Source organism: Oncorhynchus kisutch, linkage group LG14, assembly GCF_002021735.2.
Source record: "Oncorhynchus kisutch isolate 150728-3 linkage group LG14, Okis_V2, whole genome shotgun sequence".
Lineage (NCBI taxonomy): Eukaryota > Metazoa > Chordata > Actinopteri > Salmoniformes > Salmonidae > Oncorhynchus > Oncorhynchus kisutch.
The window spans coordinates 68,753,655-68,768,779 of record NC_034187.2 but is presented as its reverse complement, the minus strand read 5'-3'; the positions used below and the strand labels follow the sequence as shown (position 1 = coordinate 68,768,779).

Here is a 15,125-nt window from a genome sequence, read left to right as displayed (position 1 = left end):
CCTGAACAGTGTACACACACACTGAACTCAGCCATGTTTCACAAAGCTCCACACTCAGCTCGTTATCAAGATAAGAGAGTGTGCTGGTCATTTAAGGCTGGGACTGGGGCTGAGGGTGCATTGCATTAGTCTGGGGGTGGACTGGAAGAAGAGAATGTCTTGTACTATCTCAGAATTCTTTCCAGCCCCAGTGACAGCCTTGCTCCTCGTCTACAGGGCCAACTGTCCACTTAAACCTTCTGTTCATTCGCAGCCTCCACTGGCACAGCCCAGGCTCCCTGTACTAAGAGGGGCTTTAGCTGAGTTTTGGCTTGTCCCAGGCAACTTTTAGTCAACTCCTGGACGTATAAATAAGAACAATATCAGATAAGTCTCGCAGGAAGTCTATAAACATTTACATTTTCTTTCAAGTGTTGTTTATGGATATTTTATCTCCTATCTGGGAAGTTAAGAACATGGTGAAAAGAGGTCCCAGGCAGGAAGATACGGGGCGGACAGTGAATCAAAACGCGCCGGGTCTGACAGCGACCACGGCCCGTTGACCATAATAGGTGCTGAGTGGGCCTGGTGGAACGGCTGCAGACCCACTCTCTGTCTGGTCCACAGGAATGCCTGAAGAGTTATGGGACGGTACCAGGGCCGAGGAGAGGGGGGTGGAGAGCGTGGGAGAGATAAAGAGTTGAGCTACCAAACGTATGTCTCTTATGACAGGATACCGACAGCAACCAGAGCAGGGTTCTGGCAGGGAGAAAGGCTAGAGGGAGGAAGGGCTTAGAGGTTTCTATATGGGTTCTGTCGAGGCAAGGGGACCGTCTCCTTTCCTGCCAGAAAGTCAATAGTAAACTACTAAAAGAGACTGCTCTATATCAGGAGAACAAAGCTTCTTCGATACACAAAGAGCATCGTCATATTCACAATCCAAATATAAAAGTTGGTAACTATTTTGTTTCACTATGAAGTTCGATAAAGCTTTGAACTGTAACTCCTTATCAGGATGGTAAGCCAACAACCATCACCAACACAAATAAAACACATATACTACACAGCCAAAAGTATGTGGACACCTGTTTGTCGAACATCTCATTTCAAAATTATGGGCATTAATATGGAGTTGGTACCCCCTTTTCTGCTATAACAGCCTCCACTCTTCTGGGAAGGCTTTCCACTAGATGTTGGAACATTTTTATTTATTTAGTTTATTTTTAGCCCTTTTTCTCCCCAATTTCGTGGTATCCAATTGTTAGTAGTTACTATCTTGTCTCATTGCTACAACTCCCGTACGGACTCGGGAGAGACAAAGGTCGAAAGCCATGCGTCCTCCGAAACACAACCCAAACCAAGTCGCACTGCTTCTTAACACAATGAGCATCCAACCCGGAAGCCAGCTGCACCAATGTGTCGGAGGAAACACCGTGCACCTGGCAACCTGGTTAGCGTGCACTGCACCCGGCCCGCCACAGGAGTCGCTAGTACGCGATGAGACAAGTATATCCCTACCGGCCAAATCCTCCCTAACCCGGACGACGCTAGGCCAATTGTGCGTCGCCCCACGGACCTCCCGGTCGCGGCCGAAAGGTGTCCGATGGGGTTGAGGTCAGGGCTCTGTGCAGGTCAGTCAAGTTCTTCCACACTGATCTAGACAAACCATTTTTATATGGACCTCGCTTCGTGCACGGGGGCATTGTCATGTTGATACAGAAAAGGTTCTTCCCCAAACTGTTGCCACAAAGTTGGAAGCACAGATTCATCTAGAATGCCATTGTATTCTGTTGCGTTAAGATTTCCCTTCACTGGAACTAAGGGGCCTAGGTCGAACCATGAAAAACATCCCCAGACCAGTATTCCTCCTCCATCAAACTTTACAGTTGGCACTATGCATTGGGATAGGTAGCGTTCTTCTGGCCCTTTTTCTTCTCTCAAAATATTGGGTCAGTGAAACTGAAACAGTTCATCTCCTGAATGGCTGGAGGCAGCAAACTATGAACTAGCTATGATTTACAACCTGATAGCAAAATGTATTCAACTATTAGACTATCTATCATGCATTGACTGCATCCATTTAATTCTGCCAACAATGCCTTACTCTACGTAATGGAATTTTCAGTCAAATGTAACTTATTTTTAAAACATCTTATAAAGTTTGTTTTGAAGCATAAACTGCAAATGTTATATTTTAGAGCGATATTCTGATTATCTGTTTGTTTCATTTCTGCGAAGTAGTTCAAACGGTATCAGTTCTACTTTAATGTGGTTCTGGTATACATCAGTCTGTGAGACTTCCCTGTGAGTTCTACAATGCACTTAAATACAGCTAAGGCCCATTGTCAAGGACAGTAACAGTGATACAACACACTGAGAAAACAGCGACAACGGAGAGTTCAGACTCCTGACTGATACGCACTCCTCTGCTGGATAATAACCACTAACGTAAAGGGAGAGGACTCAGACTGCTTCTGAGTTTAGCAGCCACAGACAGACAGTGGACTGCCCTAGCATACTCAGAATAGTTTCTATCCTCTAAACCTTCAATTAGAAAAAGAAATAAAGGCTTTTCAACCAGGTAGTCAAACGTAATGTTGGTCTTCCCCGATGTTGTAGCTACACCTACATTTGTGAATTGGCCTTTCTGTGGAGGAGGGGGTGAGGGTGGATTATTTGGAGTGTTTGGGAAAGCAACCCCATCAGGAAAGAGTGTTCACGGTTCTTAATTGCTTTGGCAAGTGAAGAGACTAGCCTTGGGTTGGGACGCATGTAAATTTAACTGCCCCAGGTCAGTATTTAACAAGTCAAATTTTCCCATCGGGCTACTACTGGCCGCAAGACACACCAGTAGTGGCCAATGGGGGTGGCACACCTTGGTGGTCTGATCCTGGAGGATCCTGGGTAGTTATGGACAGGGTAGGAATGCAATCTCTGTCACTTGGTAACCTGAAATGGAGCCCCACCAATAGCCTGGCAACGTAGAATTACTCAACAATGTACAGTGGAGTTCTGGACTAGCAGCTCAATATTGTTCCTGGGCTGATCCTGACCAGACGACTCATATGTGTGAACAGTGTGGTCGGTACCATTTTGTCCGTTTTTTGTGTATCTGCAATTAGATGCAAAAAAAGGGCAAAGAAAAAACATTATTCAAGCTGACAAAGATGATGATGAAGAGGTTGATTAATGCAGCTCGGCTTTTAAAATAATCAACCTCTGAGTGTGTGGTGCATTTGACATTACCCTTTAATTTAATGGGTTTTGACTCAAGATGCTTTGTTTTTGCAGCTTCATTGTAGCGCCCGTCCCCCTTTTTCTTTGCCCCTTTTGGGGCCTTTTTTTCCACCACCATATGGTGCAGGCCTTGCGGAAATAATCCACTAAAAACAACAGGCAGGCCTGCACTTAACCATTTCTTCTTTAACGCCACAAGAGAATGAATCGCTCCTTTGTCTAGCATTCTGCAAATGATCCAGGATCATTTCTTGTTCTCAAACTAATTAGATTAGTTCAGCGGGGTTCAGGGTTATTGCAATAAGTTGCAGAGGAATGAGGGGTAGATGACGGCGTAATCAGCCACCAACGTTCAAACTTTCCTTCCTTAATGAGCAGGTTCACGCCACCCTTCTAGAACACTAATGGCACTTTTCTTTCAGAAGACCTCATTTCAACCACAGCCTCATGTGGGGTACAAGTCAGTGTTCTTGCTGATCATAATTGCCTCATTTGGTAATGTTAAACACCGCTGCGAAGTGACAGAGTGAAAAAGACGACCGACCAGAGTTTCAATTCCACTCAGCAATCAAAGAGATCATTATCTTGCTCTGCGTAACGATAAGCATCTTTTCGATGCACTACATGTTCCAAGTTATACATGTATGATTTCCATCCTGTTCTGGGAAATAAGAAGCGGTCAAAAAGACTGTATGCCTCGAACAAAGAGCCATGGACATCCAGAGCTCAGTTACCTTGCACTGTGTAGAAAAAAGACGATACCTAACAAGAATTTAAGGGTTTAAAAAATATAAATAAATTACTTGAAGGACAAATGGACTGAAATGGGGCAACATATACTTTAGGTTAAAGAGAAAGCTGTGGACATGAGAGAGCTACAGTAACTGGCAGACATGGCCTGAAAAAACCCGGCCCGCTGTGCCATAGAGTAGCAACAGCAGAACCAAGCCAACAAGAAATATTTATACTGACACCGGAAAACCATGAAAAATGTTCTTGTCTTTAGACTTTTAAATAAGCACTTATAGAATGATTTGGCACAGCGCATCCTACAAACACGTTGGCACACCATATATCACTGAGGCTTGTTCCTACAGAAGCATTGCGCTGACGACTCACCTATTTCTTCATATAATTCACAAGGATTACAGAAATCAAGGCTGCATTTAATGAGCCTAATATTTTTGCTTACCTCCAACAAAACTGTTATCAGAAAAGGGGTGAATTAGTTAAAACAACAGCTCATTTCTCAAGTTAAGGGCATATCTTCTTTATGTGAAACTTTTGTCCGTGTGAGTTCAGAAGAGCTCAGAATAAAATTTGTGTGGTTACGGAGCGTGGTTGGGTATTCACACTATTGGTCCTGTAAAATCGCCTGTGTGTTAGAACTGCAGTCAGTATTTGTGTCATTAATATCACATTAATATCATATAATACTTCAAATGTATACAAACATGAGTGTAGGTCGCCTTGGATAACAGCGTCTGCTAAATTGAATACTTGATATATTATAATGATTTGCCTAATTAATATATATATATATATATATATATATATTTACATAATAAATAAATGGGGAATTGGAAATGATGCTGACAATTACATTGCTGGAAGCTACAATCTATCTGCAATATTAAAGCTGATCTACCCACAAAAAAATAAATAATGATTAGCCTACTAAAACATATCACTACCTGGACTTGTATATCTAAAAAGTAACAGGTCTCAGCACAGACATTGATCCGGATGATGGCTTCACACTCAGCACTCTGAATGGGCTCATATGACATGTCAAACAACATCCTCTATCCACCTCGCCCACATCTGATGCCCCACATTTAGGTCACGTAAATTAGAAGTACATCTAGCTGCAATATTATAATAATATAATTGAAGACATTTAGCAGATGCCTTTATCCTAAGCGACTTACAGTGCATTCATTTTGCGAATGGACCCGGGAATCAAACCCACTACGCTGGCATTGCAAGTGTAATACTCTACTAAATGAGCTACAAGCCCCTCACTTTATACAAACAGTTACCAAGGTTGGGCTTGTATAGTTAGTGTAAATTAAAATTGAAATAAGAATTGAAAATAGGCGATATTGTCATTGTTTTTCTTTGGGGCTATGTTTTCTATGGCTGAGTTTAGTATGAGAATGAAATGTGAAATACATGGATCAAATGAATGCATGTTGGTTGTTAACAATAGCTCAGCTGTCTCTATGAAACACACTCCCTACCTCCCAGTAAGTGAAATCTTTGAGCTAAGCCCATTATAACACTGGCTCCTGTAACAGAGGTAATGGTGTTTCTTAAGTACAGAGACATTTTCAGTTTTGAGTAGTCTGGATGGAAAAGATAGCATATGTTAAACATTATACAAATCTGCTGAAATAGCAAGACTGTCATGAGAAAACCTTTCTGCAGCGTTTCTGCAGCGTTAACAAAGAAAATGTCTCGTAATAGCTGCTCATTATCAAGTGTTTAATATGCGTATCCAGACAGAGAGAGAATGTTCTACCATGGCACACTTTTTGAGATACGGCATTTGAGTTCAGCCACTGTCCAGAGGTCCAAACCCTCAACTATGTGTTCACTTTCCAAACATAATGAGATTATTTCATTTCTACGTTTGTTGCTTTTGCATTATTACTCTTAAGACTAAAGTCCAATAGAGTACAATAGTGCAACGCACAGAAAATAACATAATACTTGATTTGGAAATAAACAGCCTAAATGGCTGAATTCTTCTTGCGATTAAAACCAAAGATTGTAATTATTAAATTATGTTAATGTTGCAATACTGTAGTGTACTTATCAGGAGTGATAAGGTGCAAGCATTGGCTAATGACAGGCACAAGGACACACTGTTGAATGGAAGACAAATTGAGCTGTTTTGAAAAATGACAGGTGTTGGTTCACCCACTAATTAGGCTCATCTCCATAATTAATTATTCCTCTGCAGGTTCACAGCAAAGGCAAAGCAGCACTCATGTTTCATCAGTCAATACCCTGAAATGCTGTTATCTATATGTACTGCCAGTAACTTTCTCCAACCTACCCTGCAAAATAACCTGAACTTTGTTTCTTAGTATGAATACATGTTAGGTATGAGTAAGCTATAACAACACTGTAGAAACCTACTTTATACTGTAGCAACAACCTCCTGTAACATTTTGTAAAGGATGAGATCATGACAATACAAACAATAAGATGAAATATATAGACAACATGAAGTCAATATAGACAACATGAAGTCAATATATAGACAACATTAAGTCAATATAGACAACATTAAGTCAATATATAGACAACATTAAGTCCATATAGGCAACATTAAGTCCATATAGACAACATGAAGTCAATATATAGACAACATTAAGTCAATATAGACAACATTAAGTCAATATATAGACAACATTAAGTCCATATAGACAACATTAAGTCAATATAGACAACATTAAGTCAATATATAGACAACATTAGGTCCATATAGACAACATTAAGTCCATATAGACAACATTAAGTCCATATAGACAACATTAAGTCAATATAGACAACATTAAGTCAATATAGACAACATTAAGTCAAAATAGACAACATTAAGTCAATATAGACAACATTAAGTCAATACAGACAACATTAAGTCAATATAGACAACATTAAGTCAATATAGACAACATTAAGTCAATATAGACAACATTAAGTCAATATAGACAACATTAAGCCAATATAGACAACATTAAGTCAAAAGAGACAACATTAAGTCTGTGTAGACAACATTCCACATAAGCTAAAGGAATACAGATGGTAGTGACTTAAAACACCAGATCAAAATGCTGGAATATACCAAAGCTAAGAACATAAAACTGTTTAAAATGAAAGAGCCGAACAATACAACTCCACTACAACGAGGATCAGGCAACAGTACTATAAAACATATTTTGAGAAACCCGCCTGGGACTTGGGTTCCGAAATTATAAAAATACAACATCACAATCCTAACCCTTTTGGGCCCGTTCACTTTGGGCCTCCACTGACTTGCCACGATTTCAAGTTACGTAAAAAATAAAACACCATTCACAATATTTAAGAATAATCGATGTATTACTCAAGTCACAGATAGCAGGACATAGAAGAATAGAGAGCATACATACCTCTGCCGAGCATTGGGTTAGCGCATTATCAGCACAGATTCCACAGGGATCCAGATATCAGAGTAGGAACAACATCCAGAGTCCTTGCCCTGGTTCTTGACTGAGGTATCCTTTATTCCACGTCCATGCCGGAGATGCATTTATTCCATTGTCCTTTCTTTGGTCTTGCTGTTGTTGTTGTTGTTGTTGTTATTGTTGTTGTTGTTGGCAGGGTCTTTCTCAGATTTCTTAAAGGTTGTTCTCTTCTCCCACCTGTGTCTTCAGAGGAGATTCCAGGTAATATCAGTCCTGGGTTCCACCACAGCACGAGTCACAATGCTTCTCTCTCTGCAATCACACGCCATTCAAAACGGGGGAAAAACTCACGTAAAAATCAAGGACGCACAAAATAGCTTAATCAACACCATATGTTCTTTAAAGCCTAGATGTATCGAAAAATGTACCCCACAAATACACATCAAACATGCAAGTAGACCTCAAAAGTAGTATATCTTTTTTAAAAGCTTGGAAGCTGGAACGAGTTAAAAAAGTTATAAAAGTTAGGAAGACCATACAGACCGACATCTTGCATTCCATGTGATTTCGAGAGAAAGAACAATGATCAGTAAAAACACAATTAACGACGTGGTCATTACAAATCAGAGTCAGTCCTGTGCCGCGTTAGCAGCAAGCAGCAGGCATCATCAAACTGCCGGTCTGTCGGACTCATGAATGAATAGGAGCTCTAGCGGTACGACAGGCCCTCTGGCAATCCAAATTGGAAACAGGAAAACAAACATTATCGGGGGAACACTATTTTCCCCCTTCTTCTCGACGAGTCATCCTGTCCAACCTGTCTGAGACAATGTAATGGCCTGTGCTTTGCCCACTACAGCCGGCCTAGACCACACAGACGCAGAGAGGAACACTAAACCACAATGAGAGAAGAAGGAAAAACACTGAAAAATTATGGAGGAAAGAAAGAACACACACTGACAGACAGACACTTAGAAACGAGCTAACACGTCATAAACTGAGAGGCAAAACTGACTCGTCAGTGTTCCAGAGAGGAGAGGGAACGGACCACGTTTTTAGCAGACTCTACTCCTAATCAATGGGTATATCTGTTTTTTGGTGATGGGTAGGGAATTTCTACACTGACTATCCCCAAAGTGCACTATGGAAATCCTAAGATACAGTAAATAGACACACACACACACTCTCTTTATAAGTATGGTGTAGAACCTAAACCTTCACAAAATGTCTACCTGACACAGATAGCAGGACTCTTGATTTATCCCAAATATGAAACAGCAAGTGTCTAGTCCTACATCATTACACCTTGTAAACCACACCTGAAACCACTGCTGCATACAGAGCCCAGTGCAAGCCTTGCCTGACAACTCACCCTGCATTTAATTCTGCTGCTCTATTGATCCCTACATAAATTCAGTCAGAAACTGCCATCCTAGAAGTCGTTTGTGTGACAAATTTGATTAGTGCTATCCGGGATCCTTGGGATATCCCTACTCCTAAACCCGAACCTTAACTCCTACCCTTACCCTAACCTTAACCATAACCCTTACCTAACCCTAACCCTCACCCTAACCTTAACCCTGCATTTCCCAAACAGGGACCTCAGGACCCCAAGGGGTGCACGTTTTGGTTTTTGCCCTAACACTACACAGCTGATTCAAATGATCAAAGATAGATAATTAGGTGATTCCCTCCCAGAAATCTTCTGAGATGGGGGCAAATCCAGACTCATAGAAGAAATGTCAGTTGGCCAGAGCCATGTGGAGGTGTAGCCAGGCAAGTACAAGCCACCCCCATCCACATGGCTGGAGGGGACACATCGAGGAGCTTTTCCATTTGGGGAAACCTTTTTTTGTAGTTAAAGTACTGCCTTGCGTTAACAGGTGAACACATTGAAAAGCCCTATTAGCCAATAGAACAAAGCCTACTTTCTAGTCTTTTAAGGTTGTTGCTCAGAATATATGGACATTTGAGGGGAAAAAATGTGTGAAAAACATGAACTGTCACTTCTTGCATCAGCAACTGGCAGTGAGAAGGACTTTTTAAAACAAATACAAAGACAAAAGGTAGCTGTATCAACAACTATTGCTTACACATACTCCTACCCTGGTTCCATTTTCCACAAATCTGGAAAACAAACTATTTGCTTACCAGGGTGAATCTAAGGGGCTATTAAAAGTTTTTAAGGCTACCATTTACTGCTGTCTGTCCTCTCTAAGTAAACTTTAGAATTGCGTCAAATGGTTTAAGAAAATCTAAAGTTTCCTGCCTCTCCTGGTTGCATGTATCAAACCACCAGGGAATGTGTCTAGCCATTTGCAAAAGCATTAAAAAAATTTAACCCTAAAAGCACCAACATGTGTTTTGCTTAAACACACTAAATTAGTAATGATTGCAAAGAGTTGTGCTCGGTATATTTGAAATGTAAATGCAAAGAGCCACTGTCTGTCAAGCAGTAACACTTTTTATTTTAGTGGTTCTAATAGTAAGTGGTTCTAATTCTCAAACAAATAAGCATTTTTTTTAAGGGTTTCGAAATTCTAACAAAATGTATGTACCCTTGTTGGCACTTTTGGGTTAAAGAGACAGGCCATTGTGTTCCATAGACACCAACGTGAGAACATACATGTGAGTGGGCCTTTATTCATGGTAAATCTAAGCTTCCTTTGTCTATTTAAGTGCATGGACATGAGGGGAGGAACCTACACAACCTGTTCGAGGGTCAAAAATGACTATACAGATGTCATACAGTATTGTCTGATTTTCAGTTTCAATATCTTTTCATTGAGATACAACCACCTCCAGAAAAAGCCGAAACATTGCTGAATGGCAATGAAGGATGGCTGGGTCGACCAAACAAATCTAAACCTTAATGTATCACAATTGTACCTCATTTCTGTAGTAGCCTACGTGTCATATTACATGATCATCTTTGATGTCTACAATTTTACAAGGAGCTATGCACAGTTTTTATCTGCTCTTGGTTTCTCATGTCCTTTAGGATTCAAGACATTACCAGTTTCTATACTATATGTAACTTTATTTTTTCATGAGGCCTCAAAATATTTTATTTTTCATTAATAATGAATTATTAAGCAGCACCTACGTGGTGAATCTGGTACAAAGATACACTGCGAAGTGAAAGGCTCACAGCGATACGAAAAAATCCCCCTAAAAGTAGTTGTGCAAACTCTAAAGCCATGTATAACAAATGCAAACCCCCCACTGTTGCTTTCTAATACCAACGAGACCCAAATTCATCTGTCAGCCGTAAAGTTCCTAACTATACAAGAGTTGATCTATTGCATACCCCCCTCCAAAGAACTCACAGATGGGAACCCATTTACATTTCAAATATACCTAGCACAATTCAGCAGTCACTTCAAACAGCTCTTATCAAACTAACCATGTGGATCTTTCTCTCACTTTTGAAAGAAACACTCCCTGTATAGAGTACCACAGAATACACATGATAAGTCATTTTATTTTCCATAATCCTCTAATAAAAGCTAAAGTAAAAAATCTTCTTAGAAAATGAGGCTAGAGTGGCTGCTGACATCAATGGATTTTGTGACAAAACATTGTACCTAATTAATTAACGGTTTACCAAGTGCTTCACGTATCAGATGTAATACATACAAGGCTGCAGTGAGGACAAAGTCTACTTTTAGAAGTGGATTTTTGCAACCAGATGTTTTGATGTATATTATTTATATAATAAATACTCTTTATGCATGTGTGTGTTAACACTATTAAGGCAGAAATAATGTGTCTATTAGACATACAGGTGTCCAACTAACTCAACTATTGTTAAACACAGAGTGTTGTTGAGACTATGTTTCAGCTTAACCTTTCTCCCCTCTGAATGATGAAAAGCGTTTCTTTGCTTTGGCCACATCATTAACAAACTTTCACTGACAAGAAAGAGGGCTTTCATAGACAGAAGGTGTATCATTTCCAGACCCATGTTGGCGTGTAGGAAGGTAGGTTTCACAGTTTACAGGAAAGAGTATGAGTCCTCTACTGGAACCAACAGGGGAATTTTGTGTCATAACAATGTAACTACAAACAAGAGCCTAAGTGAAGTTGAAAATCGGGTGATTTAGAGTTGTGCTCATAGATGATCTTAGATCTTACCAACTGAAAAATAGTCTGTTTAGATAGACAGAAACATTGTCTAAATGTTAAACGTTATGCTTTTGAAAAAGTCAATACCTTTAGGGGGTTATTTGCTACTATGTACATGGTTATAATGTAACTATCAAGCAAACACACTGAGAATATGTAACTTTTTTACGCTACCAGTAACAAAGTGGTACATGCCTCTGAAAGTAGCCCTTTGCACCAAGAGTAGAGGAGTAGATGACCAAAATATCTCAGCTCCTCATAAAAGTAATGGGGCAGGTATAAGTAATAAGGCAGAATTGTATTATCTTTATAATGCTTGTAGCAAAACATAATGAAAAGCTATGTTGAGTTTCTGCAAAATTGAACTGTTTCATCACGATGCCCAGTCATGCTGCTCTGAAAACTTTCAGAATTTCCACAGACACACACACATACACACACTGCACCTCTGTGTCATCTCCTTTGAGATGTAGCCTAATCCCCTGCACATGGAAAATATATTTAAGACTTTTGAGAAATGACTGACTTTTTAAAAAGTAATTAACAGTGATTAGTTATTGATAAAGTTACAAGCACGTTGTTACATTTCTTGTTTTGTAACAAAGTTAGTACATTACTTGAACATTTTAAAAACCAAAACTTAGAACTACGTAGGTTACGAATAACATGTGGAACGTTTAGAAAATAGGCTACTGGTGAAATCTTTTGGATGTGTGCATTTTATTGTAATTAGTTGAAATATTCTTCTGACCCAAGTGTGTTGTCATGCCTACGCATTTTCTTATCTTTGAGGAACATCACCGTTTACGGAAAGTTGAGTGGAAAACTTAACTCAGTTCTCGACATGAATGAATCATTAAACATCAAAATACACTACAAAATATATACAAAGTTTCAGAAGCCGAAAGAAAACAGTGCACCTTAACATACTCTCTACCATGCTCTCTAATACGAACAATGAAAACAGAAATACGCGATGCGCCAAATAAAATCCTCGTCTTATTAGTGTGTTTGTGTGACTTAGATCACAGATATTCTCAAAACCATAACTATATTCTGTCTCCAACACCTATCCAGAATGCGTCGCGCCTTTACAAGAATGCTACATCATCTGAAATCTAATTAATAAATTAAATTGGAAGGGAAAAGTAAGCAACAAACCTACTGATCGGAACTCATGTTATTCTCTCTTGTCTCAATATTTACACCCTCTATTACGGCTACTGCTTCTACCAAGTAGCCCATTTCAATTTCTCACGCGTTTGACCCAACAAAACCTACATGCCATGTGAAATCCGAGAAGCCCTGCTGTTTTTTTTTACAGCAAAGTAGCTCACTACTGATTCACGAAATCCCTTAGTTATTACATAACATTCTCTAAAAGCGATCCGCATTCTGGAACTACTGTAATTTCACATTGTTCGCCTCCGTACTCGTAACGTGCATTGATTCGCTTTGTCCTTACCTGTTGATTAAATTGCAATAGTCTTTGCAGTCTGAAAGATGGTGGAGCTTTGGCGTAAGCCATGAACCGTCTTTGTGCTGTTTGTTTGTTGATCTCGGGGTAGCCTACTATTTCTTTTTTGTTAGAGGGGATATAACATTTCGAATCTCGCCTGTGCACGTGGAATCAGGGTGACTGTGTATAATATTTAAAACGCCTGAGTCTGGATGGAAAAGGAGGGTTAGTTTGCAGTGATCCCAGTTCTTTATCAGAAATGTTATCGCTTGACAGGACCTCAGACTCCAAGCATTACGTCAGTTTCAAGACACCAACACTATTAATATCAAGAAGCCCTTGCGGAGGAAAGCGCCACCCCAGACCGGTCGTTCTTAAAGGGACAGATGCATCCCTGATCCTCACTACCAAGCTATAACGCAATAATAACAAGTGAACAGTTTTTACACTTCATCTTAATATTTGAAATGGCTTAATATTAATCGAATATGATCCCTATATTGATATATGGTAGGGCTTAATGTCGATTTAGTGTGAATATACGTATAATTTAACAGAAAATCTGCTCTGATAAAAACCTAGACCTAGGTATTTCTGAATTATGTTATGTGTATATTTTATTGCTATGAAAGTTGGAAATCATGACATAAGTTGCAAAACTTTACTATTCTGTGTATGATAGACATTATTTTCTTTAGTCGAGAAATCATCACAATTCCAACAAATCACAAGACTGTGGTTATTGAAATGTCCAAGACTAAGGGTAGATGATATACATTTTTTCCAGACTGAAATTCAGATTTATACACTATGATAAGCCAATTGATTTGATCCTTTAATCTCACAATGACCTTACTGATGTCAGGGATAATATTAGGTTGTGCTGAGTTAATCTATTCTATTGAGTTTTATTCACCATTTCTTTTAAAAGTAGGGTATTAAAAAGATCCTACTGGCTGCTCGATATCTCATAATGTTAGCACTATTATAAGTGAAGAGTTTATATTCTACCAGGGTTTAAGGGATAACATTTGGACTTTTTCTTCGTAGAAAAAGTATCACTAGCATGTTGCGTAAGCTTCTACATGCACACAAAAAGCCACACATTAAGAAATATGAATATACCCCCATTATTGCCTCTTCATTAAAAACTCATGATCAATCAATCTAGTTTGTTCCAATAGACAGGGTTTCCATATCACCATAAATACTAACCTGAGGACTCCAGCATCTCTAGCAGCTTAATAGATCATAAGTAACGCTTTATTAAAAAGAGATCTGTCTAAATGTATACTACAGATGTGAAATGCACTTCATTACACTGAAATGCACTTTTTCAACACTGAAATACACTTTTTTAAACTGAAATTCACTTTTCCTCTCGGTGAAAAATATAATAGGGCACATTTGTTAAGAAAGAACTAATGGAATTTAGTGCATAAAGTTCATTTTGTTTATAGATTGTAAATACAAAACTGGAATGCATACTAAGTTGCAAAGTGAAAATGAAGTTGCTGATGAAAGACACAAGGGACGTTTTGAGATAAATGATATGTGAACAACAATAATAATGATGATAATAATACCACTACTAATGATAATAATTATTATGTTTTAAATACATTTACAAACACACTCTATAAAAGTTACAAAAGTTTCTTTCACTCTTTGAGTTATGCAACAAGCTTGTTTAAAAACAAAATCAAAGAAATGTATGAGTTTGGTTAGTAGCTCAAATGGCAAAAGAGAATGCAAACACCATATTCATATTTTATAGGATAGTCTCTAGCAAATGATTGACCATCCACATGATCAGAACTAAAGCATAATGCATCAGAACACCCAAATTGACTTAAAAAGTTATACTCTTAATTCCTTCAAACAAGTTGAAATATGACATATGTTGTTAAGGTACTCACTCTGAACCAATATAACTGTAAGCCTGAGGGAAGAAATAAAGAATAGATATACATTTCATTTTAAAGCACAACAGTCTTCCCTCACAAGCTGTTGCTCTGTTTCACCACAGAGTGAGCAGTCCCTGGCAAAAACACTCCCAGGCATCGTTCAAGTTTTATTTAACACAAGCAGTCTTGAGGGAAAATCAGGTTTTAAACCGCATTTTGAAACTTTGAGCTTTTACCAAA

At 39.0% G+C, this 15,125-nt stretch overlaps 1 protein-coding gene across 1 annotated transcript in view; it reads right to left on the bottom strand.

Moving 5' to 3' along the window:
• The window catches only part of trps1 (trichorhinophalangeal syndrome I), a 181,682-nt gene extending 168,407 nt beyond the window's left edge, over positions 1-13,275 (bottom strand). Inside the window, exons 1-2 of the mRNA XM_031788835.1 lie at positions 12,985-13,275; positions 7,377-7,703 (exon numbers count right to left, since the gene is read on the bottom strand). Of these exons, the coding sequence (XP_031644695.1) occupies positions 7,377-7,389 (13 nt within the window). The 5' untranslated portion in view covers positions 7,390-7,703; positions 12,985-13,275. The remainder of the gene's footprint in view (positions 1-7,376; positions 7,704-12,984) is intronic.
• Between the last annotated feature and the right edge of the window lie 1,850 nt (positions 13,276-15,125).